Here is a 23,524-nt window from a genome sequence, read left to right as displayed (position 1 = left end):
TCGCACATGAGATTTTTAAAATAAAATTTCTTTTAAGGACTAGAAACCAAATCAATATACTCTAAGAAAAGAATACCCTGACTGGACAGGTGTCACTTTCTCCTAATTTTGCTTATTATAAATATTTTATTTTCTTTGGTGTTCCCGTTCCAATTTTCAGCTTCTTATTTTGCTTAAAAAATTTCCTTTTCTTTTATGTTCCCGCTCCAATTTTCATGGTTTGCTCCAAATTAGTTGCTTTTGAGTTTTGAACCATTTCAAATTATTGACATGAAAGTAGCCTAAAATTGGCAGACCCTTCTCTCTCTTGGTTCTCTACACAGGTTTCTTTCTCTCTGTTTGTTGGTGTTTCTTTCTTCCCAAACCCTCCTTTCTTTTTCTATTTCCCTTTCTCTTTGCTACGATCTGGCTCATGGGTTCGAGTGCGTCATTTCTTTTTGAAAGTAAATGTTTTCTTTCATAAATTTCTTTGTTTTTAATTTTAATTTTGCTGGAGGATTTTGGTTCAGATTTTGTTTTGCTTTTGGGTCTTCCTTTGTTTTTTATGTTCATTTTCATTACTATGTTTGAGCATGATTTTGTTTAAAGGGTTTCTACTTTTGGATTCTGCTATGACCATGTGTTATTTTCTACATCAAATTGTTTACCTTGTGCTCAAACTGGATCTTTTATTTGTTTGTTATGATCTTATGATCCTAATTTATACCATTTTAAACTTAAATTGCAGGGTTTGTTGCAACAACAGGTAAGAACAATTTGTGAGTTTAGTGACTTAATTTGATGGTTTCAGGATAATGACGAAGATGCACATCTTCTTAGTCCTAAAGCTTTGTTCCCCTATCTCCATCTGGTAATGGACAGACGGATTTGCATATGAGGTAGCCAGATCATGTAAGGTACACTTCATGTCTTTGTAACCTTGATGGATATTGCTTTGAAGTGTCTACTCATTACTCAATCTCATTAGAAATTCTGTTGTTTCAAAGCTTTTGGTTGCTAAATTGCTTTGTATTTCTCTGATGTTGTCTTTGTTCATATAAATTTGTCTGACCTTCTTTTCATTATTTTAGTGAATACAATCTTAATATGTGTTGTTGTTTGTTTCAGGATGAGCCGTACGTTCTTCTGAAATCATACTTTCTATTCAATATGAGAAAAATTGAGTTTTTTAAGATGATTAGCATGGTCTTGGTGAGTGCATGAAGGAGGAAGCAAGTTAAGTTAGAAAGTATAATCAATTGTGGTGAGTACTCCTAATGACCACAAGCTATTTGAGTAGGTGTGTAAGTTTCTTATGAAAGTTCTGTTATAGTTGCATTTTTGCCTATTTGTATCAAGGTTGCTTCCTTAAGTTGAGGTGTTATTATATTTTTTGTTGCTTATTTATGGTGAAGTGTTTTTCCTGTTACCATTTTTCTTTAAATTTCTTCCCGTTCATGATTATTTGTTCTTGAACTTGATGAAGAAACACAAGCTGTTACAAGAGCTTTAGTTTGTAAGTAAGCTCCTTGGTTTTCTTTGGTATCTTTTTTCTATTATTGTTTTCTCAATTCTTTTTATCAACCAAATAGTTATATTTTGTAAGCCCCCTAATGATATAAACACCAGTTCTGGAACATTTTATACTTAATGCCTCTTTAAGTTATAACTTGCTATTGCCAGCTCTTTTTCAAGCTTCAGTTTGTATTCTGAATTCTGAAAATTGATATGCTTGCTCCTATCACACCTAGAAAAGTCACTGATTTTAATCCCTTGATTATAGAAAGGTCCGGTGAAACTCCTTGCTGTGCTTTGATTATTCAGACTACACATTGTAATTCTATTTATTGGACTTAATTCCCCTTTATTGTATGACCTGTTAAGTTCAAGAGAAACCCAAAGAAAGTGTAGGTGTTGGTGAAAAATTAGAGCCTTTGCAATTTATATTACCCATGAATTGAAATTCTTAAGGACTTGATTCACATGCTTTGCAAAATCATGAACAATGGATTTTTTTCTTATTATTTTTCTGAACATCCAAACAAAAGAATTTCTTACACCTTTAGATTTACTTGAGTTGAGCTTTAAGACTATAACACTTTTAACTTACATTACATTACAATGATAGTAAAGCAAACTAGCAGCTTGTGCTCTGTATACAAAGTGAGTACATTTTTCGCTCATCATTAACCAATTTTTTCTGGACTCGAAGCAGAACTTGCAATACATCACTTGCTTTGTTTCCTCCATATTTACTTGCAGGCAAAATGGTTTAGCCACCATATACCTGAACCTTTAGTAGTGATACAAGGAATGTTGAAGATAATGAAATTTCTAATATTTATGTAAGATAACGCAACAAGAACTGCTTGCTGCAGAGATAGAGATGGGTAGGCGATAACTAAGAAAATGCTTATCCTCTAATTGCAGTCTTTTGTACATGGGGTGCCTGATATATAATTTAGAATAAGATTTTCAGTGTATTGTTTTTGCTGTAATAGAATGTGTTTTTGGAATTGTAAGATGTTGTACTACATATCTAAATTGAAATGAATTGGGATTTACTTGAATGTTTGTCTCCTAAAAGAATTACACTTTGATTTGTTGTTATTCAATTTTTTTTTTCTGTAAAGATTGTTTGATGGTCTGTTTAGCACATAAATCAAAGCCTGAGCTACATATTTTGTGGATTGATTTGTCATTGAATGTTGTGGGGGGTCCTTGCTGATGGTCGGTGCAAGGGGAATCACTATAAATAAATTAATAAATTAATTCAATTTTTAATGAAAAAGAGTCTATTATTTTAATATGAATGTGTTTTTTTTTCATCATATAATAGTGCTTTAAATTAGATTTTATTTGTAGTACTACACATGGATTCAAATTTTATACGACTAAATTTATATGAAACTTTATTAATGTATGAAGCACAGGGAAAATTATTTTTTATATTGTTTAGAAATGAGAATTTGACTTAAATTATATATTTATATATATATATGTGAGCGTATTGATACATTATTCAGCCGGGAAAATATCTATGTTATCTAAATAGTAAATTTTGAGTCCCTTTGATAGTTTAAGTGGTAAGAGGTGGGTGACATATGGATTGGGGATGGGAAGGTTCATGGATCAATCCTTAGCGGGTGCAATATAACTTTCCGATGTATAAAAAAATAGTAAATTTTGAATGAAATTCAAATAAAGTTCTTAGCAAATGAAATTTGATAGTTGAAAATTTATATTTTCATCTGCATGACTGTAAAAATTAAGAAAATATTCCAATGATTTTTTTTTTGAAAACTGAATAACATATTATTAAAAAGCCTCCAAAAATAGGCAAGCATCAAGGTACATGTTCAAGACACTTACAAAAAAAAAAAACCCCACCCAATGAACACATGGGGACTTTGAGAGAGGGCCTCATTAAAACCTTACTAGGGGAGGTCCAGGGATCGATTCCTGGCGGGTGCAATTTATCTTTCCGATGTATCTAAAAAAATTTACATGAACTAAAGTATAAAATTATTTTTCATTGTTTAAATAAATAATTTCATTAGTCACCGGGGAAAATTTCTATGCTCACAAAAATATAGATTTTAAATTTTTACATAAAAAATTAAATATTAAATATTTTTTCAATGTTTAAATAAATCATTACATTAATCGACGGGGAAAATGTCTTTGCTATCTATATTTATAACTTTGATAGAGATTAGTGATATATCTTTATTTATAAATAATTAATTTACATTAACTTGAAGAATAAACTTAATGTTCAATGTTTACATTAATAATCTCATTATAATTTATTTTAACTAATAAATTACTTTTCAATATTTAAATAAATAATTTCATTAATCAACGGGGAAAAATTTATGCTAACTAAAATAACAACTTATTTAAATTCTTACACAATAAATTTTTATATAGATATTAGTTATATCTTCATTAATACATAATTAATTTACATTAAATTTAAAAATAAATTTAATTTTCAATGTTTAAATAAATAATTTCAATCATCAACGGGGCAAACTTCTATGCTAACAACAATAATAATTTTTTTTTGAAATTCTTCCGTAAAAAATTCTGATATTATATAGAGATTAATAATGAAAAGAAACTCGAAAAAATATTCACACGTCATAAATTTCTCATAAACTTTTTTTTTGAACTTAATCCAACTTTTACAAGAACTCATATTAGAAATAAACTCAAATATCAATGTATTTTTTAAGACACATGTTTATATATATACACATGTTTTAAATTGATTTATCTCTAATTTAATTTATGTTTAATTATAAATAATTAAAAAATATTGTTAAGTAAAATCGATCGCGGTCGACCGACCGCGACCCGTGCAGTTGCACAGGTAACTTACTAGTTTATTACTAAAAAAGTTTGTTGATTGTAATATGTCATGTAATTCAACTTGTAATGTTTCAGCACTTCGTCTCTTATCTAAGACTAAGAGGTTGAAAAATTTCTATTCGTAACTCTGGTAAATTGAAAAAACTCATTGTCCAGCCCCAGTGAAACAAGAGATTAGTCTGACGACGATATATTAGTCTGACGGTTAACGGCTATGGGGATACTTTAAACACAATTGGTAGATAGTTGAACTTCATAACCATTTTATCGAGTGTTCAATCTTTGAACGGTGTGCATGAATAATATTTGTTCAGAGAAATCGGAATACCGTGGTGACACCAAACAATTGAATTAAATTTTGTAAACATATGTCCAATTATTTCTCTTCATAATATTTTTATAACCTCATAATTGTAGTTTTCATCTATTCACACTTATTTATTCTAAGCCCTAACTCATTTTCATCCACTTTTTCTTTTTATCTTTCTCTTCGTTTTCGATCACAACCTATTTTGGGTTAGTGTTTGACAAAAGACTCTATGAGCAACTGGTTGGTTGCATGCCATGCCCTTCACGAAAGATAACAGGCAGCATATGCATGAATAGAAACTGCCTTGGTTCTTAACTCCTGATTCTAAGCTATCTTTATATCACTTAGTTATTTATACAACAAAATAGAAACAAAGCTGATACCAAAGTGAAAACCACCACCAATGGCTTTCAATAGTGCATCATTTTCCTTTGTTCTTCTTTTCACATTGCTTTTTCTCTTCAACTCCACTTCTTCTTCTACCACTGATCACAGTGTCTCTCACAAGCGAATCGAGGAAATTTGCGGACAAACTCAAAATCCAAACTTCTGTGTAACCTCCCTTGAAGGCTATTTAGAGGACACAAAAGCCGATTTGAATCGACTCGGCGTTGTCTCAATACTCTTGGCCACAGCACAAGCTCGATTAAACAAGTATGTTATGGAGCAGCTTCTCCAAACCACAGTTGGTCTTGATCCCGCCGCAAAGGCACACCTCCAGAAATGTCAGGTGGACTATGATGTTACACTTGACAAGTTGAAGAGTGCATACCATTTATCAGACCAGAAGGATTATCAGGATATGGTTGATTTGGTGAATGATGCTAACATTAGGACAAATGATTGCACAATCGAGTGCATGCAACTACAGAATTCAGTACTATCCTCTGTGCAAGAGGATAATCAAAAGATGATGTGGCTCAATAACATTGCTCTTGTCATACTTGGCATGCTTAATGCTTAAAATATATATTACCAAGTATTGTGAACAAAATAAATAGAGTGGAAAATTCACCAACACTTTGAATATGTAATTATCTGATAGGTTAGTGTTAAATAAATGAAAGAATGCATTGCCTTCTCTTTTAGTGTTTACCATCATAAGAGATGAGGGAAAGAAATGCAGATTTAGAAATTGTTATATCCTCTCATTATTTGACTTAAATGCTTGATCAACTTTGGTCTACAATCATTTGAAATAAAACCTGCTTACACACACTTTGAATATGTAACATCTTATTTCAGCAGCATTCATTCAATTGGGAAGATCTTGCTTGTTTGCAACCCATCCTGTCCATGAAAATAGATCCTATTAGCAAGGAAGTTTTCACGGGACATTCACAGCTATAAGCATGTTTGTATTAGTTTTTCCTTCCTCATAATCATTTCTGAAATTTAGAAGCTACACAGAAGCTTCTCCCTAATATGCTATATATGTCACCCTTGTGTAGTCTCCACATGATTCAACATCCTATGTAACTCATCTCTAGCCTCAACAACGCGATCTTGATCATTGCTGCCTACCATGAAGATAAACCCTTGTGTAATCTCCACAAAGGTCGAATCTAAAACAAGTCATGAGTTAAAATGAACCAATTATACTTAAAAGATTCTAAATTGTCAGCTTCTACTGCTCTCCACAACTTCAAGGTGAGAATAACAGCAACTTCACAAAAAATGAGTTAATATGGAAACTGTTGGGCAAACTCTTTATCACAGAAAATGCTAAAGAACAAATTGTTATAGTTATTTTTTATGGGTTTGTCTCCACAATTCGAGTAGTTTAGAACACTTCAATGTTCAAAAACACTAAATAATCAAAATCAAATAAAAATCATAGGGGAGATTTTTTTTTTTGGTGAGTTATGCTAATGAAGTAATGATGATACCTTTTCCTGACCACCAGCATCCCACACAGAGAAGCTAGTGTTTTTATATTCACCCGTCTCCACATTTGTCCCCGAAAGATAGCTTAAGTGGTAAGAGCTAGGGACATAAGGGTTGGATGGGGTTAAGAAGGTTCGAATCCGGATGAGGGATTAATTTACTAACATTTCTAACAACTAACATTTGCCTATCAAAACAAAAAAAAAACAAAAAAAATCAGTCTCCACATTAAATCCTGCATAGATATTCAAGTAAACATCCAATCCAAAAAGGCAATAATGTTATAACATCCCCAAAGATGGCTAATTAAGTAATTGTATTATTTGTGTATAACCTCTGGTTCATCATTTCACAAATAGATCACATATGACTGAAAGGAATGACAGTGTGACATCGAATGCCAGAAACCAATTCCAAGTTGAGCATGGCATCAAAATTTTGATTAGATGTGTTATTTTATGAACATGATCATGATAAGGCTCCAGGTGCGAGAACTGTGACTACTACTTACATACCCTTTTTCTGGTGGGGCTGAAAACCTTATCAAAATCATGAAGTACAACTTTCCTGAACCGGGTTTGACAAGAGAAGATTGTTTTGAAACTAGCTAGACCAAAGCTGGTGAAACAACAAGTCCATCAAATAAGAGTATGGTCTTTCACCAAATGGACTTTCAACATAAATCGATCAATACATGCAGAATTTCTAGTGCATGATCGGTTCTTGCTGAAAGACCATTTGAGAAAGAGCATGCTCATATTACCATCTTTTCAAGTGCGGGATCCAATGGAATGTACGCTATCAACATCATCACAAAGCCATGTATTTATAGAGGAGTAGATACAATTTGATGAATAAGTTTTCCAGCCAATGTGATTAACGTTTTACAGAAATTATAGGGGAGTGTAACCAAAAAAAAAAAATTATAGGGGAGTAAATGGTAAAAGCTTTGAACGAATAGTTGGGCGAGTGGGCGACAAAACCTCACGAACCAGTTATAATTTATATAGAAATTTGAATTGATCTTCGTAACAAGATACATTGGCTCTTTTCCTATTTACTCTCTTATGACTTCATAACAGCAAGATCTTAACAACAACAAGATACATTTAAATTTAAACTTTAGTTAGTTAGTACTCCTACAATTTATACCTACTTTCACTCTTTTACTGCTTACTCTCCCTATGATTTCTGCAACACGTTAATCTCATTGGCTAAAAAAACTTATTGGTTGTTGTATGTGCTATATTGACTTCGTGTCATATAGCTTCAGGCTTATATTTGAGAAGAAAATGCACAGTTAGGAAAATTAATGTGATAATTCTTGGCTTTTACCGGAGTAAAAATATAACCTGAAAGTTTTTGTTAAAAATAATAAATTTTTTAAATATTTTATAAGACATAAGCTTGGGGAAGTTCCTTTATCGCAGAAGCCATGGTGCTGAAGTATGGGCTCGGGCGCACGTGGGATAGTAGCTGGTGGCATGTAGAATGTGAATCTGATTGTGCGGAGCTTAGAGACATTAGGGCCTTGTTGATGTGCGGAGCTTAGAGACATTAGGGCCTTGTTGAGGCGTGATTGAAGGTGTCTATTTGTTGAATCCCGAGGGTGTGCAACACGGCTGCAGACTGGTTTGCAAGATAGGGGCTTGGCTTTCCACTCCGTGTGCTAAGATTTTAGAGAATTCTCATGTTGAGCTGGAAACACTCCTGTTAAGAGATCATGCGCTTATTCCTTAGTTTGTTTTAGCTTCGTCTTATTCTCCGATTTATACAAAAAAAAATAGGAAGTTCAGAATTTTTTTTATTGAGTCAACTTCAATGTTAGTTAGTTTTTATTGGAAGAATGCCTAAAATAATTTTAATTTGTGAAAATTTTGAGATAGTGTAAGATTAGTGATCGATGAAATGGATTTTGGAGCTTTAACTACAAATAAAATACCCTTGGAATGAAGATTGGAAGTTCTACATACTCCACCTGACCCAAACACTTCCCATAATACAGCTTCTGTAAAGCAAAAGTCAAGTAGTCATCTTCAAATTTAGAAAAGGAGCCACATCTTTGAGTAAAGAACTTTTCATACTGCATGCATGGTGCAGTGTTTGAAGTCGAAGGGATCCACCACTTTGCTGACCCTGAACACAAGTTAGGCATGCTAAAATCATGCTTGAATCTTTGTCTCTTCCCTTGCACTAAGAAAAAGACCTTAGACTCGGTTGTACTGATAATCTCTCTGTTCAAAGGGGTTAAAAGGAGAAAGCAAATCAGTCATAACCTTACCACAATGAAGCCTCCAGTTCATTAGAATGCACAGTCCAAATCATAAAAAGATAAGATTAGATTATAATTCAGAAACAGGATAATTACAAAGACACTTTGCATAATAGCACTCACAAGTTGTGAAAAAAACAAGAACCTATTTTCAGAAATCAGCTAAGTTTTTCGACACTTAAGTAATTCAAGAACAAATTCACACTTAACAGAATTGAAATCACATCATATGAGTAATGTTTTAAAATAAAGGGAACTGCATCTCATATCAACAAGCCATTCTCAAAAGGAAGTGATATCATAATTAAAAAAGTAAGGATGAGACATACTTATCAGTTCATAAGTAACAATCATTGTTGTTCCATAAAGTGACATGTTTAAAAATCTTGGTCCAAAACCCCTGTAAAATCCCCACCATCCATCTTCCTTAAGGAGATTCTTTGCTGTCTTCAGCACTGATGGTCTTCCAGAACCATAGTTGTCCATAACCTTTATGCAAAAATCAAAAGTGACAAGTCTAAAATAACCATATTAAAGTCAAAACCACAAATGAAAAAGAGCTATTCCATTAAAGAAATATCAACTGATTGGTTGAATGACAGTTTGACATGAATACCAATTTGAAGTGCTAAAATTCTCTTCTTACTTCAACAACATTAAATCCAAAAATAACATCTTTGGATCAGCTTATTTTTCCTAAGAATCAATTCTAGCACTGAGAAACTAACGTAAGTTTCTCCCCAAAATCAATTTTGTATTTAGAATCAGTTATAGAAGTATTTCCTATACCTGAAGACGTGTTTTAACAGTATCTATGGGGGTAGTGATAACAGAGGAACATGCACCAGCTACCATCCCAGCAGTAGCCTGAACTGTCACCATTTCCACGTGTGAAGGTTTGTTCTCCATATCATCTTTGTAGCCCAAACTCCTAAGACCATTAAGCATGTATAAATTAAATATGAAAAAGAAAGTAGGAAACTCTTAGAATATTTAGTAGATTATTGTGTACCTCCAAATTATGTGTTGAGCTGCACCATAAGAACCCCACCAAAGTGCAGATGCTGGTGATTGGGTTACTGCTGTTAATCCAAAACCTCTATACAAACCGCGAAAACCCTCCGCCTTGACAACTCTCCGGATAACATCAAATGGCCCTCTACAACATGTAGTTCCGGGAAGACCTTGGACCATTAACCTCTGGCATATCTGAAAAAACATTAAACAACAAGGTCATTCAGGATGAACATCAAGATTAAGGGACTCATGCACAATAATTTTTTTCAAACAAGCAATTTTTTTTTATCTATTAGGTACCAAAAAAAGGGAAGAAAAAGAAGTATGACAGATAGTAAATATCAATGCTGAAAATGATTATTTTTAGTAACTCAGATTTCTTAAGTACAAAATGTAACATTAGTACTTTTTCAATCATGCTAAAAATAATTTACAAACAGTTCATGAGAGACCATAAACCTCGTGTAGCTATCATAATTGCTAAAACATACTTAAAGCTCAAGTATTTGTAGCAAATGGTAAAAGCAGAAAAACAATAATATGATCTGCCTGCATAGCTAACTTGTGCCAAAAAACACTACAGAAGATGGATGGAAGAGACAGAAAAACATAGAAGGAAAGGGGGAAAACCATCAATCATTATTCACAAGACCATTATAAATTGGTCAAATGACCAACAGCAACAAGGTTCATATACTGATACAAAAAACTCCAAGAAGAGCATGTGCAGTTCATTTGGTTTCAAATCAATAAATATACCATAATACTAGGCAATAGGCATTGTTGAAAGACCAATTAGTTGGCATGGCTTTGTCTAATCATTCTAAAAATCCACTTTTTTACTTCTGATAGCTTGTTCTGATCAACTTATTTTCCCCTCTGAATCAATCCGGACACCTAGAAACTACTCAGATAAGCTTCCTCCCATAATTAAAAAAAATGCATCCACCATAAAAAGAAAAGGACAAAAACACGTTTGTATACTGTTATAAAGTACGAAAACAAGAAAATAAATATCTCACTTTTATTTGAAACCGTTAAAAAGTACGAAAACGAGAAAATAACACATCTCAATACACTTTTTTGTTGTTATTTCCCATTTTCATCCTTTCGAACAGACATCCAAATGGGCTCTGCATAGAAACAAGAAATGAGGAAAAAATATGGATTGAAATTTGGCATAAGATTACTTACCACATCCAAAGGCACAAAGTACACACAGGATACCAAATTTGACACCATGCCAGCCACCCCATTTGCAAGGCCAATACGTGATGCTTCAGGCATTGCAGTACCTTGAGTGTGTTTTAACATTAAGTCCTTTGACATCTCAAGTGATGTGAGGGCTAAGACCCTGCCAGGCATTGATCCAATAGCAGAAGTGCCAAAACCTCTAAAGATTCCAGGAACACCATCACTCCGCAGAATGTGAGTGAACACTGACATTCCTGACATTTGAGAGAGTCCAGACCCAGCCACTTGCATCCTTGTCTTCACCACTGCCGTTGGATGAAGTAAGCCTGATTGAGCAGTGAAGAGTATGGCACCAATGACATGAAATTTGGTCTTATCCAACCTAATTACAAAATGCAAATATCAAACAACTAACTATCCCAAAAGTTTATTAGGTAAGGGACTAACTGACTAATGCTCACGTGAATGATTTTATATTATAACTTCTAACACATGTTACACACCTCCTCACACGAGAGTCCGTTTGGACTTGCCTATTTTGAGCTTGAAGAACGGACAATGCACATACTCAACTACTATGTGCTGAAATTCAATTTGTATAAACAACTTAGTCATAGAGACTCTAATATCCCAAAGACTTGAGGTCATGAATGTTTAATATTACTATTTATTTCTAAGTGCAACAAACCATATAAAAAAACAAGTTCAAGCAAAACAAGGTGATATTCAAACACATGCACATATGAAAAGCAAAATAGACATTAAGAAAATAGATTGAGAAATGTTAAGAACTAGTGACCTGTCCCAGTTGATATCTGTGTCAGACAGCGCCAAGTGAGAAGTGGTGGCAGTCTCAGCTTCCATGGACATAAAAACTAGGAAGAAACCTCGTTCTCTGGGTTTGTGTTTTGTGTTGTGACTGAATGAAACACTTATGTTTGTTTGTTTGTCCGTTCTTGTTTGTGTGAGTAAGCAGAAGAGAAGGGAAGAGAAGAAGAGAGTTTGAATGAGAGAAGGCTGGAATATTGGTGACCGCCTACGTAGAATGTTCGAGCCGTCTGTTTCGGTGTTTCTACAAACTTGGGCTCCAAACCCAGATACTAGAGCCCAGATACAGGGGACCATGCCTGAGGTAAACTTCACCAAAGTGTGAATTTTAGTATATTTTTTTGGGTGATAGTGTGACATATAGTCTAATCATTATCATTATAATGTACAATTTTATATTTATTAAATTATTATTATCTTTTCATAATATGATGTTTTATTAGACTAAAACAAGTTATTGTTAGTATTTGAGTTATTATAATTTGGGATTGTGCCCGTTTGGTCCAACATCTTCGAACGAAGTAGTACTGTATTTGAATATGGATACTTGTTAAAAAGCCTAGCCAGATAAATTAGTTTGGATATTTAAAAATAAATGATTTTCTTGTGACATCTTATCTACTCATGTAGATGAAGTGATCAATTGATTATATTCATCATAGTTAAAATGTGGGTCGAGCACAAAAGCAACAAGTATATTGCTTAGCAAATGAAGACACAAATGTGAGTGTCCGTTTGGAACCGTGATTATTTGGCATTGACACGCGTCTTGTATCAGACTAAGATCGCAATGATTAAAAATTACAATAAGAATGACTCATCTTGTATAGTGCATGTTGTGCCATGTGTCATGTAATCCATGTAGCACATGATAATGGAATTATTGAGGAATCACACGAACGTTACAGTTATAACTTATGCATGTATTATTTAAATTCCACCAACATCTATAATCTATAATTTATAAGTACTTGATTGATTGTAGGTCAGGCTGTGCGTGTTTTGTCCAACATCTTTCGAACCAATTAGTAGCGATGTAGCGTTGTTATCAGAATGACATTGCACGTACATTTAGCCCGTGATACTTTTTAAGAAGTTTGCGCATAAAAAGAGAAACAAAGACAAGGCAACAACAATAATTATTGTTAGAGAGCATCAAATCAATATTTTGATTCAAATTTTAGAAGATAAATGATTACATTCTAATATCTTATACACTCATGCAGAGTCATCATAATGAAAATGCACGTCCAACTCAGAAGGTACAAGTACGTTGTTAAGCAAGTTAAGATACAAAATCATGTTTCCATGTCATTGGACACACGTAACTATATAATCTTCAATATACTGAGGTGCGCCATACGTGCATCTGGTGGTGCTAGACGCATACCAAACAACCTCAGAGCCTCTAAGAAGCCAACGTACACAAAAAAAAGAAGAAAGGCAGATCAAGAAATGACCTTAGGTAACTCATAAATACCTACTAAACCTCCTCGCTAGGAGATGCAAAATGAAAATATCAAGCTTAGATCGCAAGAGTTAAAAATTACAATAAGAAATTAAGAACAACTCATCTTATATAATGCACATTGCGTCGCGTATCTTGTAATTTATATAACACATGTTATTCTTATATCATTGTATATATTTAGATTTTTTCATATCATATCAAATCAAAGTAATCAAATAATCAAATCAAATCAAAATAACTATCCAAACAAATAACTCTACTTTTAATTTCTTCAATCAACATAATGATTTTTATAAATTGAACGGTAAAGGATGAAGGCTAAAGAAGAATAAACTTTGGAGAACAATCACAATCATCCAAACAATATCTAGCTGACCCACATGAACCTGATGCAATCCCAACCGTCCATCAAACAATCATGATTTTCCAATCCATGGCCCAAATGCTATAGTCCATTGTCGACTTAAATTGTTCACCTCCACCTTGACACTCTTCCACCTCTTCAACCCTAACCTAACCATTATATTCCAGAAACCAAAGCTGCCTCTGTTTTGGTTCCTCAGATTCTCTTCTTCTGCTTCTTCCATCACCATCATGCGCTCTCATTGTTAGCAACATTAGCGTATAGACTGTCACCCACCGAACAAGGTAAGTTAAATTTTGCAATCTCATAATTCTCTAGGGTTCGTAAATTTTATGATTTTTTTAATTTCGTCTAATTATTCATAAAAATAGTGTTGATTGATTTGCTAGTGATTATATTCAAATGGGTTATGATCAAAATTCAATCTTGTTATTTCTTTTGTCATTGAGTGTTGGTTTATGTTGTTGTTGTTTTGACTTGTAAAGATTGGTTGTTTTTTGATTGTAGAGATAGATTTACGTGAATGGCAACGGCAGAGGCAGCTTCAGCTGGGCTTGGCCCAAGATATGCACCTGATGATCCTTCGCTTCCGCAACCGTGGAAGGGGCTGATTGATGGCAGTACTGGTCTGTTGTACTATTGGAATCCTGAAACCAATGTTACCCAGTATGAGAAGCCAGCTCCTTCGGGCCCAGCACCGGTTCCTTCTACGCCGAGCTTGGCGCCCATACCAGGGGCTCATTCAATGACGGCTGGTGGGATGGCCCAACAACAGCATGGGCAGCAGATGATGCAACAGCAACAGCAGGGGAGTTACCTTCCCCAACAACATGGCCAATCCATGCCGCAGCAGCAGCAGCAGAATTCTCTCGGGGCGCAGGTCACTCAGCCGCAGCAGCCCTCTCAGATTGCTCAATCCGCACAGCAGCAGAACTCACAGCTTGGACAGTCAGTGCCGCAACCTGGGTTCCACCAGGCCAGACCGCAGATGATGCAGCCCCAGGGACAACAACAATTCATGCAACCTCAAGGGCAGCAAATGCATCATCAGATGCCATCGCAGGGGGTCCGCCCCCAACATTTCGGGCAAGGAGCTTCACAGGATCATGGCGGCTCGCATATCGTACAACCACAGACACCGCAATTTACTCCCCAGAACATGCATTATATGGCATATCAACAAAACATGGTTACATCCAGGCAACCAAACTCGCAGCAGATTCAGCCTAACTCGTTTCCATCCGGGCAACCTAATTCCCAGCAGATTCAGCATAACATACATGGTCAGCCTTATGACAATCAACAAGATTTTAAAACAGGGTTTCCGAAGACAAAGGACACAGAGTTTAAAAATGGAAGCCAAGTTGGAGTTTCACCATCTCAGTATCAACAAAGGAGTGCGTTGCCGGTTCAAAACAACCAGAATGTCCCTGCTGAAGTTACTTCTGGTCAAGTGCCTAATGCGGGTGCTAATGCAGGCCAACCGCAACAGTTCAGGGGCTTTTCAGGCAGTGTGCAACAATCTCCCTCTGCAGTTCAGACACAGCAGGGTGGTTCTGATTCATTTTACCAACACGTTCCTAACTTTCAAAATCAAATGAACCCAGGAATGATGCATGGTCATCCATCTAATGTTCACGCTATTGGCCAAAAGATGGGACATGAAGACAAGTTACCTGGTAGAGCTGGTAATGAATATTACTATAACTCTAACAAAGAGATGCCGGCAATGGGTCGTCAGCAGGTGGATATGACACAAATGCCCATTTCAAGAAATCCACAGGTGCTTTTTTCGTGTCTGAAGTTTAAATGATTGCTTCAATTTTCCATTTTCCATTTTTAATTACATATTAATTGTGTTGGGTTTTTATTATTAAATTGATGCTTTAAAGTGGATAAAAGTTAATAAAATGCCTTCAGCGGTTTAAATTAATTGTTTGATATTAGTGTTGTTAATCGCGGATCCCGGACTATAGCGGAAAGCCAAAAATCCGCTATTTCCAGCCTATTAAAGCGGAAAATAGCGGTAAGCCAAGAAAGCGCTACGCTATAGTGCTATAGTGCCACTATAACCGCTATTTGACAATGTTTGATATATGGAATCCCTCACTTTACCCCCGCCTCGAAAAGAAACGCCGTTTGTGAAATAACTGCAGTTAATGGTGTACTTGACTGAAAGTTTAATTTGTCTCTTCATGTAAAATAAAATAAAGCAAGAGTATAGTAGCTTGGGGATGGTGTCTGTTTTGCACTTTTACCATATTTTTTGTTTATGCACTTTTGTGGAGCACAAGTTGAAAAAATCACAGAACAGTTAATGTAGTTGAAGCATCCAAATAGTGTGCCTTCTGAGATCCGTGAAGTCATGCCTAAAGTGCCAAATTGGTATATTCAAACCCAAAACCAGAAAATCTGGATTGCTTATTGTGACGCTAAAGGGGTGAATTAATCAAAATGTTTTAGACTAACCAATTTTCGATACTTGTCACTCAGCTGCAAGGAACTTGGGTTTTTATATAATGAACCTCTTTATAATATGCCATCGTAATTCAAATAGTGTGCCTTCTGAGATCCGTGAAGTCATGCCTAAAGTGCCAAATTGGTATATTCAAACCCAAAACCAGAAAATCTGGATTGCCTATTGTGACGCTAAAGGGGTGAATTAATCAGAATGTTTTAGACTAACCAATTTTCGATACTTGTCACTCAGCCGCAAGGAACTTGTGTTTTTATATAATGAACCTCTTTATAATATGCCATCGTAATTCAAGTAGTTCAATTTTATACTATTTCTTTTATCTAACACTGACACTTCTCTTCGGGGAGGCATGCGTTTTTTTTTTGTCTCTCTCACTTCAAGGTGTCAAAATCCCTAGCGGCTTAAAGTTGCCTTTCACCTTTGATTAACTCAACACTACTTTGTTTTGATAATGCTTCTCTCAACACTTCACTTGTTTTTTTTCGTATCTACTGCGTTGATTTTTCAATGTATTTCCCCTCTATAAAGGTTGTTCATATCCTAATTAATTTTTTTTCATCGATGGTTCTGTAAAACATCATTGCAGGATAAGAGGATTGGCAACGCCCCTTTCCAAAATGTAATGCCTAGTGGAACTGGTATTGCGGGCAATGCTATGCATAACATGTTCACTCCTCCAATAGGAGGACCTTCACCTCTCTCAAGTAACTCCTTGACGAGGCCACCTCACATTGGATCTTCAGATGTTACCGATCTATCACCTGCTGAAATATACTGTCAGCAGCATGAAGTTACAGCAACGGTCTGTACTATTTCTTCTTATTGGTAGCTGTTTGTGATATTTAATTTAATATCTTGATACAGGTAGAAAATGGGCCAAAAATTTACAAGATGCTAGGTATACTTGATATTTTGATTAAACTACATGTTACTATTAAGATCCTTCAAAAGAGAAAAGGGATCTAATCTTTGTTTATATGTAGTGTATTTGATATGATCTGTTTGGGAGGGTTTGCCCTTACTTTTCAGTGGACATTTTGACTTAGAAATGGCATTGTATTGGGTTCTGATGCTTTTTCCTTCTAGAATGACCACCTTTGTTTTGAATTTATATTTATGTTTCTTTATATCTTTAGATGGGCTGTTTCCTTACATGAGTATTTATGTCTTACTGGACAGGGTGACAACATTCCACCCCCCTTCATGACATTTGATGCTACTGGGTTCCCTCCAGAGATACTGAGAGAGGTAAGTTTATTCTATACTGCTATATGGTATGGGATGCTTTGGTGCTTCCTAGGCAGTGTTATTAACTGCGGATGGCGGGTCATGGCGGTAAGCCAAAATCCCGCCATACATGACAAATAATTGCGGAATATGGTGGAAATAGCGGCCATGTGGCGGGATATCGGCCACAGCGGAAAGCCAAAAAACCACCATGAGAAACTGCCATGGCGTGGCCATGGTGGATATTTGATACCACTGTTCCTAGGAAAGTAATTGTTTTGAACTTTAACTACTCATTTACCCCGTTTTTAAACTTAAGTCTCACCTTTAAACTCATCTATTCTCACTTGTCGCAGGTGCGATATCTGCTCCAGAGCAGGAGCATATGTCGTACGCTGCACTGCTAATCTGCTAATGACACACTTACACGTGCAACTACTATCCTGAATTTTGGAGCCTGCTAAAGTGATGGTTGGAGCCTTTCTTGGGCATCTTCTATAACTGTGGATGGCCCTTCATTCAAATTTCACCTTATGTGACCTGGGATTTGTTGCTTATTGGCTCCTCCTCTTGAGTTTTTTTTGCCTTTTTTTATTGCCTCAAGTTGCTTCAGTAAGCAACTACATCCTTTAGGTCCTTTTGTTAGTTTGTTAAATTTTACACTGTTGAATGTAATTCTGTGCTTTAAATATCCAAAGGTTTGGATGTGTTGACTGTTCATTGATCTGATCACCTGTCATATACTCTCATTTCAGATATATTCTGCTGGCTTCTCAAATCCCACACCAATACAGGCTCAAACATGGCCTGTTGCACTACAGGGTCGAGACATAGTGGCAATTGCCAAGACAGGGTCTGGGAAAACATTAGGCTACATAATGCCTGCCTTCTCTCTTCTCAGACAGCGACACAATAATCCTCTTAATGGCCCAACTGTCTTGGTTTTGGCTCCCACACGTGAACTTGCAACACAGATCCAAGAGGAAGTCTTCAAATTTGGACGATCTTCAAGAGTCTCTTGCACGGTTTGTCCTAAGCATTTCTATCTCGTCCTTTTTGTGGAGCTTTGATCACTTGATGTTTGCTTTAATCAGTTGATTAATCTCTCGATTTTGTTTCCCTTTGTAGTGCTTGTATGGTGGAGCACCTAAAGCCCTTCAGTTAAAAGAGTTAGATCGGGGAGCAGAAATTGTTGTTGCCACACCTGGTCGGCTTAATGATATACTTGAAATGAAAAAAATTAACTTTGGGCAAGTTTCACTCCTCGTGCTTGATGAGGCTGATCGAATGCTTGATATGGGTTTTGAGCCTCAAATCCGTAAGATTGTGAATGAGATTCCACCACGTAGACAAACTCTCATGTACACAGCAACCTGGCCAAAAGAAGTTAGAAAAATTGCGAGTGATCTTCTTGTTAATCCTGTTCAGGTTAACATTGGAAGTGTGGATGAGCTTGCTGCAAATAAGTCTATTACTCAGGTATTAATTAGTTTCAATTTATCTAAAACAAAAAAAATAGAACTTTTATTTTTATCTTGCTTTATCAATGCTTTGTAAGCTGAGGCTACCAATGTGATCAATTTGTGTTCCATTCTTGGTTAATACTAGTTGCTTTCTCACAGATATGGAGATGAAATATCACATTGTATTAGACACATAATCAATAGATGACAGCATTGAATTTCATTTTTAATTGATGGAGTGTCAGGAATTTTCAGGATCCATAGAAAAGTATGAAAACTATTTGTCTGGATTGGGCAGAATTTAACTGCGATTCCAGGGCTTAAGTTGTGTGAAATTTCTAAATTGGAGTAATTTTTTCCCTTGAAAAATTGTTTTTTTTTAATCAATATGTTGTTAGCTCAAGGTTACCCATGTGAGATCAATTTGAATTCCGTTCTGTGTTAATAGTTTTCTCACAAATATGGAATTGAAATATGACATTGTGCTGAGAATTTTTCAGAATCCGTAGAAGTATGAAAAATCATGTCTTCTACCTTTTATTTCTTTGTTGTGTTGAGTATTGTGGTATTTGTTGTAATTTCTTGAATGAAGAATGCCAACTAAATACATTTTCAAGAAGCTAGGACTTTTAATTTTTAATGAGACTTGAAATCATTTAGTTAACGCAGGCTCATGTTTCCTACTGCCATTTTGTTTTACTATTCAACAACTGGTTTAAAGACATTTTTTCTTTGGTCATTGCATACATTTGACCTTCCTTTAGGGCACGGGTATCTTCATTTACATACTGGGGCTTCATTCCCTTGTGAACTGTTTTGCCATTCTTTTTATTTAATTTTATTTTTTCATTTAGAGGTTAATTGTGAGAGGGTGAGCCCCCCCAGCTCAACTGCAAAGTTGCTGTTTTTGTGACCTGGTGTGGTCACAGGTTCAAATCTTAGAAACTTCCGCTCTGCCCTTGAGGTTGCTGTATATGCCCGGCCTTTCTCACACTTGTGTGAACCTAGTGCTTTTTCTTTTCGTTATTTTTTGGTGTAACCCTTACCTAAGTAAAGCTACATTTTATTTTGAAGATCCAAACAAGTTTTTCATGTGTGTCTTTGCAACCATCTAGGAATGGTCCTCTCAAAGAAAGGATATGGAAAGTGAAATTTTTTCGTAACGAAAAATGCATAATCACTTGCAGAAGTTAAAAGACAGCCTTTTAATTGTTTGTAGCAGATTGCCTTCCTTTTAAATTACTTTCTCTGGGATTTACTTTTTGTTGAGTTATCTGTTCAGCTTAAGTTTAGCTTGTATCCTTGGTCTATATGTTGTTACTTTTTATTCTCTTTTATCTTGACTTATATTTGTTATGGATGAAACCCATCTTTGTTTTTCTCTCTTTTGAATGAATCACTGAAATCTGTTGTAAATGAAGTAATATTTTTTGTTTTAGTTTCTTGGTGACTTATATTCCTTTTCCCATCTCAAATGTAATTCGTAGTACGTTGAAGTTGTCCCCCAAATGGAGAAACAGAGGCGTTTGGAGCAGATCCTCAGATCCCAAGAGCGAGGTTCTAAAATCATAATATTTTGTTCCACAAAGAGGTTATGTGATCAGCTTGCCCGTACTATTGGTCGCAGTTTTGGGGCTGCTGCAATCCATGGAGACAAGTCTCAAGGTGAGAGAGACTATGTTTTAGGCCAGTTTCGGACTGGGAAGTCACCGATTTTGGTTGCCACTGATGTTGCTGCCCGTGGACTTGATATTAAGGATATAAGGTTAGCCTCTTTGTACCTGAAATGTTTATTCTCAAGTTTATATTTGATGTTGATCCTTTTAACTAGTACAATTGTAGTCTTAGGCTTTGTTTAGAAGTTGTATGATGATCTATTTTATCTTGAATTTTTCACATCAGAGTGGTGATCAACTATGATTTCCCTACTGGAGTTGAGGACTATGTTCACCGCATTGGAAGAACTGGGAGGGCTGGTGCTACTGGAATGGCTTATACCTTTTTCTCTGAACAGGACTGGAAACATGCAGGTGATTTAATCAAAGTTTTGGAGGGTGCCAACCAGCATGTGCTTCCAGAGTTAAGACAGATAGCTTCGCGGGGTCCAGCAAACTTTGGAAAGGATCGGGCTGGGATGAATCGGTTTGACTCTGGTGGTGCTGTTGGTGGCCGCTGGGACAATGGTGGTCGTGGTGGCATGAGAGATGGTGGTGGTGGCTTTGGTGGTCGTGGTGGGATGAGGGACGGTGGCTTTGGAGGTCGGGGTGGTTTTGGTGGCCGGGGTGGCACGAGGGACGGTGGCTTTGGTGGTCGAGGGGCCATGAGGGATGGACCTGGTGGGAGGGATGGACCTGGTGGGCAAGGTGGGAGAGGTGATTTCTCTGCTGGTAGGGGAAACAGGGGTCGGGGATTTGGTGGCCCCCAAGGTGGTGGTCATGTTGGTCGGGGCAGGGGTGATCGTGGTCCCAATGATCGGTACAACATGGATGGGCGTGGACGGGGACGATTTGACAATAGGAGAGATGTTGCTTACAGAAGTAGAGGCAGAAGTCGTAGCCCTGAAAGAGTTCGAACATGGGACTACAGCAGAAGCAGAAGCCGCAGCAGTAGCCGTAGCAGAAGCAGAAGTAGGAGCTGGAGCAGGGGCCGTAGTAGAAGTCGCAGCCGGTCTCGCGGTCGTAGTCGCAGCTATAGCCGTAGTATCAGTCCGCGTCGCAGCCGTCGAAGTTATAGCCGCAGTCGCAGTCGCAGTTATGATAGGGGTGATAGGTCAGACAAACAGGTTTCTGATCAGAAGGATCTTAGGGCACCTGAAGCAGGAGCTTCTGATTCAAAAATGTTCACTGTAGATCCCAGCATCCAAGGGGAGAATTCATCTTTTGGAGCTGAACCTGTGGAGCAGCTACCTGTTGTTGGGAGTACTAACCCAGATAATCCTGAGGCTGCTGGAGACCTTAGTCATCAACCAGCTTCTGATATTTGAAGCTGCAGTTTAAAATCATTTTTTGAATATCTTTTGTCTTCTTAGTGGGGTGGCTACATTGACCTCTCATTTTGGTTTACTATTGGTGTTACATGGTGGGTGTTTACCTGATGGCAAGAGATTTGATTCATGTGGTGTAAACAATCTGAGACTAATATGATATACTGCATGCTTTATAGGTGTTGTTTGTAACTGAGGTATTTGATTCCCATCAATTTGTGGCGGCTCATTGCGCGTACTTCTCAGTTAAGGGAACAAGCAATTGGAGGCATTGTTTTAGTCTAGTTGTATTTTTAGTTGTGGAGCTGGGATAAACAATTTGAACAGATTCTGTCATCCATTTTTCTATAGACTAGAGCTCTAGTCACCTGACTTTGGTGTTAATTATTGTTCCATTTTGCTTAAGACAATCTTAAAACATGTTCTATTACTTTTATCTCGTTTTCTTTTCTTTCTTTTTATCTACAAACGAATGAGTATTAGTAGTGGCTTGATGAACACAGATGACTAGAGTGGAGGTAAAGGTATTCATAGGCAAAGTGAAGCACATACTCTCTTTTTGCACAAGTGCTTCCAAGAATCCCCTTAACGTTGAGGATAAAGCATCCACTTTCTCTTTACTTCCTTGTGAGCTGCGCATTGATTCTCAAAAAGTCCACAAGCGTGTGTTGCCAACCCATTCTAAAGTTCCCAGTGATTTTGGTTTACATAGGTATAGTGGGATTTTCAGTGTGTGGTACGGGTAGTGTTTATACAATAAAAATCATGCATTAGAAGAGAAGAGGTTAAGGGTAAAAGAATACAATAAGCTTCAAAACGAGTTTTACCCAAAATATTTAGATGTTCCTTTAATTGAAGCACTTCTTCAAAGTGCTGCTTTATTTTGTACACACTTACCCTATACATAGTTGCATTCATATTATATGTAAAAAAAGGTACTTTATTTTATACAAACCTAGAATATCGTTTTGTTATACACCTCATATGGGAATATATACGTACATTAACGTGCTAGAAGCTTTTGTCCATCCTCCTATACATCTTTCATTACTTCTACCTTTTCTAGTTAAAATGCCGCACTACTTTATATCCATCAATTTCATCAAATTATCTAAATAATCATAGGGTATCATAATTTAATCCTTTTGTATATTATTTTGCTTGCTAGAAGCATATATGTAAAAACTGATAAAAAGTAAACAATCGATAAAACGGGACCTAAATTTTTTATTTAATCGGACTATATTTGAATTTCAATTTAAAAACTAATCCAAATTTATGCATATATGTACTTTTAATGGCATATATGGGCGTATCAAGTGAGAACAATATTTATTGTGAGAGATAAAAATATCAAATCATGACCATTAAATTTAACATGAATGGTTAAGACACATGACTTTTTTAAAAAGTCACATGATCATTAAAAGCCATTAAATTTATGTGGTCACGATTTGATGTTCTCATATCTCACAATAAACATTGCTCTCACTTGATATGCCCACATGTCATATATACTACTCATATAATTTTAAAATGAGATTTTACTTATCTTTATTTTTTTTTGTCTTTTACAAATGTCACCACCCGTTTGAGAAATAGTTGCATGAAATCCTAAAATTCGAACTTGTGTTTTAATTCTTTACGGGGATCTAGCTTGCTTACCACTAGAC

The 23,524-nt window shown here is 36.0% G+C and overlaps 3 protein-coding genes across 5 annotated transcripts; 2 read left to right on the top strand and 1 right to left on the bottom strand.

Moving 5' to 3' along the window:
- Positions 1–5,069: 5,069 nt before the first annotated feature.
- Positions 5,070–5,630, top strand: LOC130725632 (uncharacterized). The gene has a single exon (XM_057576847.1). The coding sequence runs from the start codon at positions 5,070–5,072 to the stop codon at positions 5,628–5,630; it is 561 nt and encodes a 186-aa protein (XP_057432830.1).
- A 2,838-nt stretch (positions 5,631–8,468) lies between these two features.
- LOC130724058 (uncharacterized) lies at positions 8,469–12,156 on the bottom strand. Its single transcript, XM_057575229.1, has 6 exons — positions 11,836–12,156; positions 11,037–11,418; positions 9,838–10,034; positions 9,615–9,756; positions 9,155–9,314; positions 8,469–8,787 (listed from the first exon to the last, which is right to left on the bottom strand). The coding sequence occupies exons 1-6, from the start codon at positions 11,904–11,906 to the stop codon at positions 8,747–8,749; spliced, it is 993 nt and encodes a 330-aa protein (XP_057431212.1). The 5' UTR covers positions 11,907–12,156; the 3' UTR covers positions 8,469–8,746.
- Positions 12,157–13,822: 1,666 nt separating this feature from the next.
- LOC130722295 (DEAD-box ATP-dependent RNA helicase 40-like) lies at positions 13,823–22,287 on the top strand. Of its 3 annotated transcripts, XM_057572980.1 has the most exons (8): positions 13,823–13,983; positions 14,207–15,482; positions 16,765–16,980; positions 17,358–17,426; positions 18,161–18,430; positions 18,534–18,884; positions 20,356–20,633; positions 20,771–22,287. In XM_057572980.1, the coding sequence occupies exons 2-8, from the start codon at positions 14,223–14,225 to the stop codon at positions 21,849–21,851; spliced, it is 3,525 nt and encodes a 1,174-aa protein (XP_057428963.1). In that variant the 5' UTR covers positions 13,823–13,983; positions 14,207–14,222; the 3' UTR covers positions 21,852–22,287. The 3 variants fall into 3 exon arrangements, with proteins under 3 accessions (XP_057428963.1, XP_057428965.1, XP_057428964.1); XM_057572982.1 differs by lacking the exons at positions 13,823–13,983; positions 14,207–15,482; positions 16,765–16,980; positions 17,358–17,426 and adding exons at positions 17,441–17,674; positions 17,762–17,876; XM_057572981.1 differs by lacking the exons at positions 13,823–13,983; positions 14,207–15,482; positions 16,765–16,980; positions 17,358–17,426 and adding exons at positions 17,441–17,674; positions 17,762–18,017.
- Positions 22,288–23,524: the final 1,237 nt, after the last annotated feature.

The sequence above is a fragment of the Lotus japonicus genome, chromosome 6, assembly GCF_012489685.1.
Source record: "Lotus japonicus ecotype B-129 chromosome 6, LjGifu_v1.2".
Taxonomy (NCBI): domain Eukaryota; kingdom Viridiplantae; phylum Streptophyta; class Magnoliopsida; order Fabales; family Fabaceae; genus Lotus; species Lotus japonicus.
The sequence above is the reverse complement of the archived record's forward strand: the minus strand, read 5'-3'. Positions and strand labels throughout refer to the sequence as shown.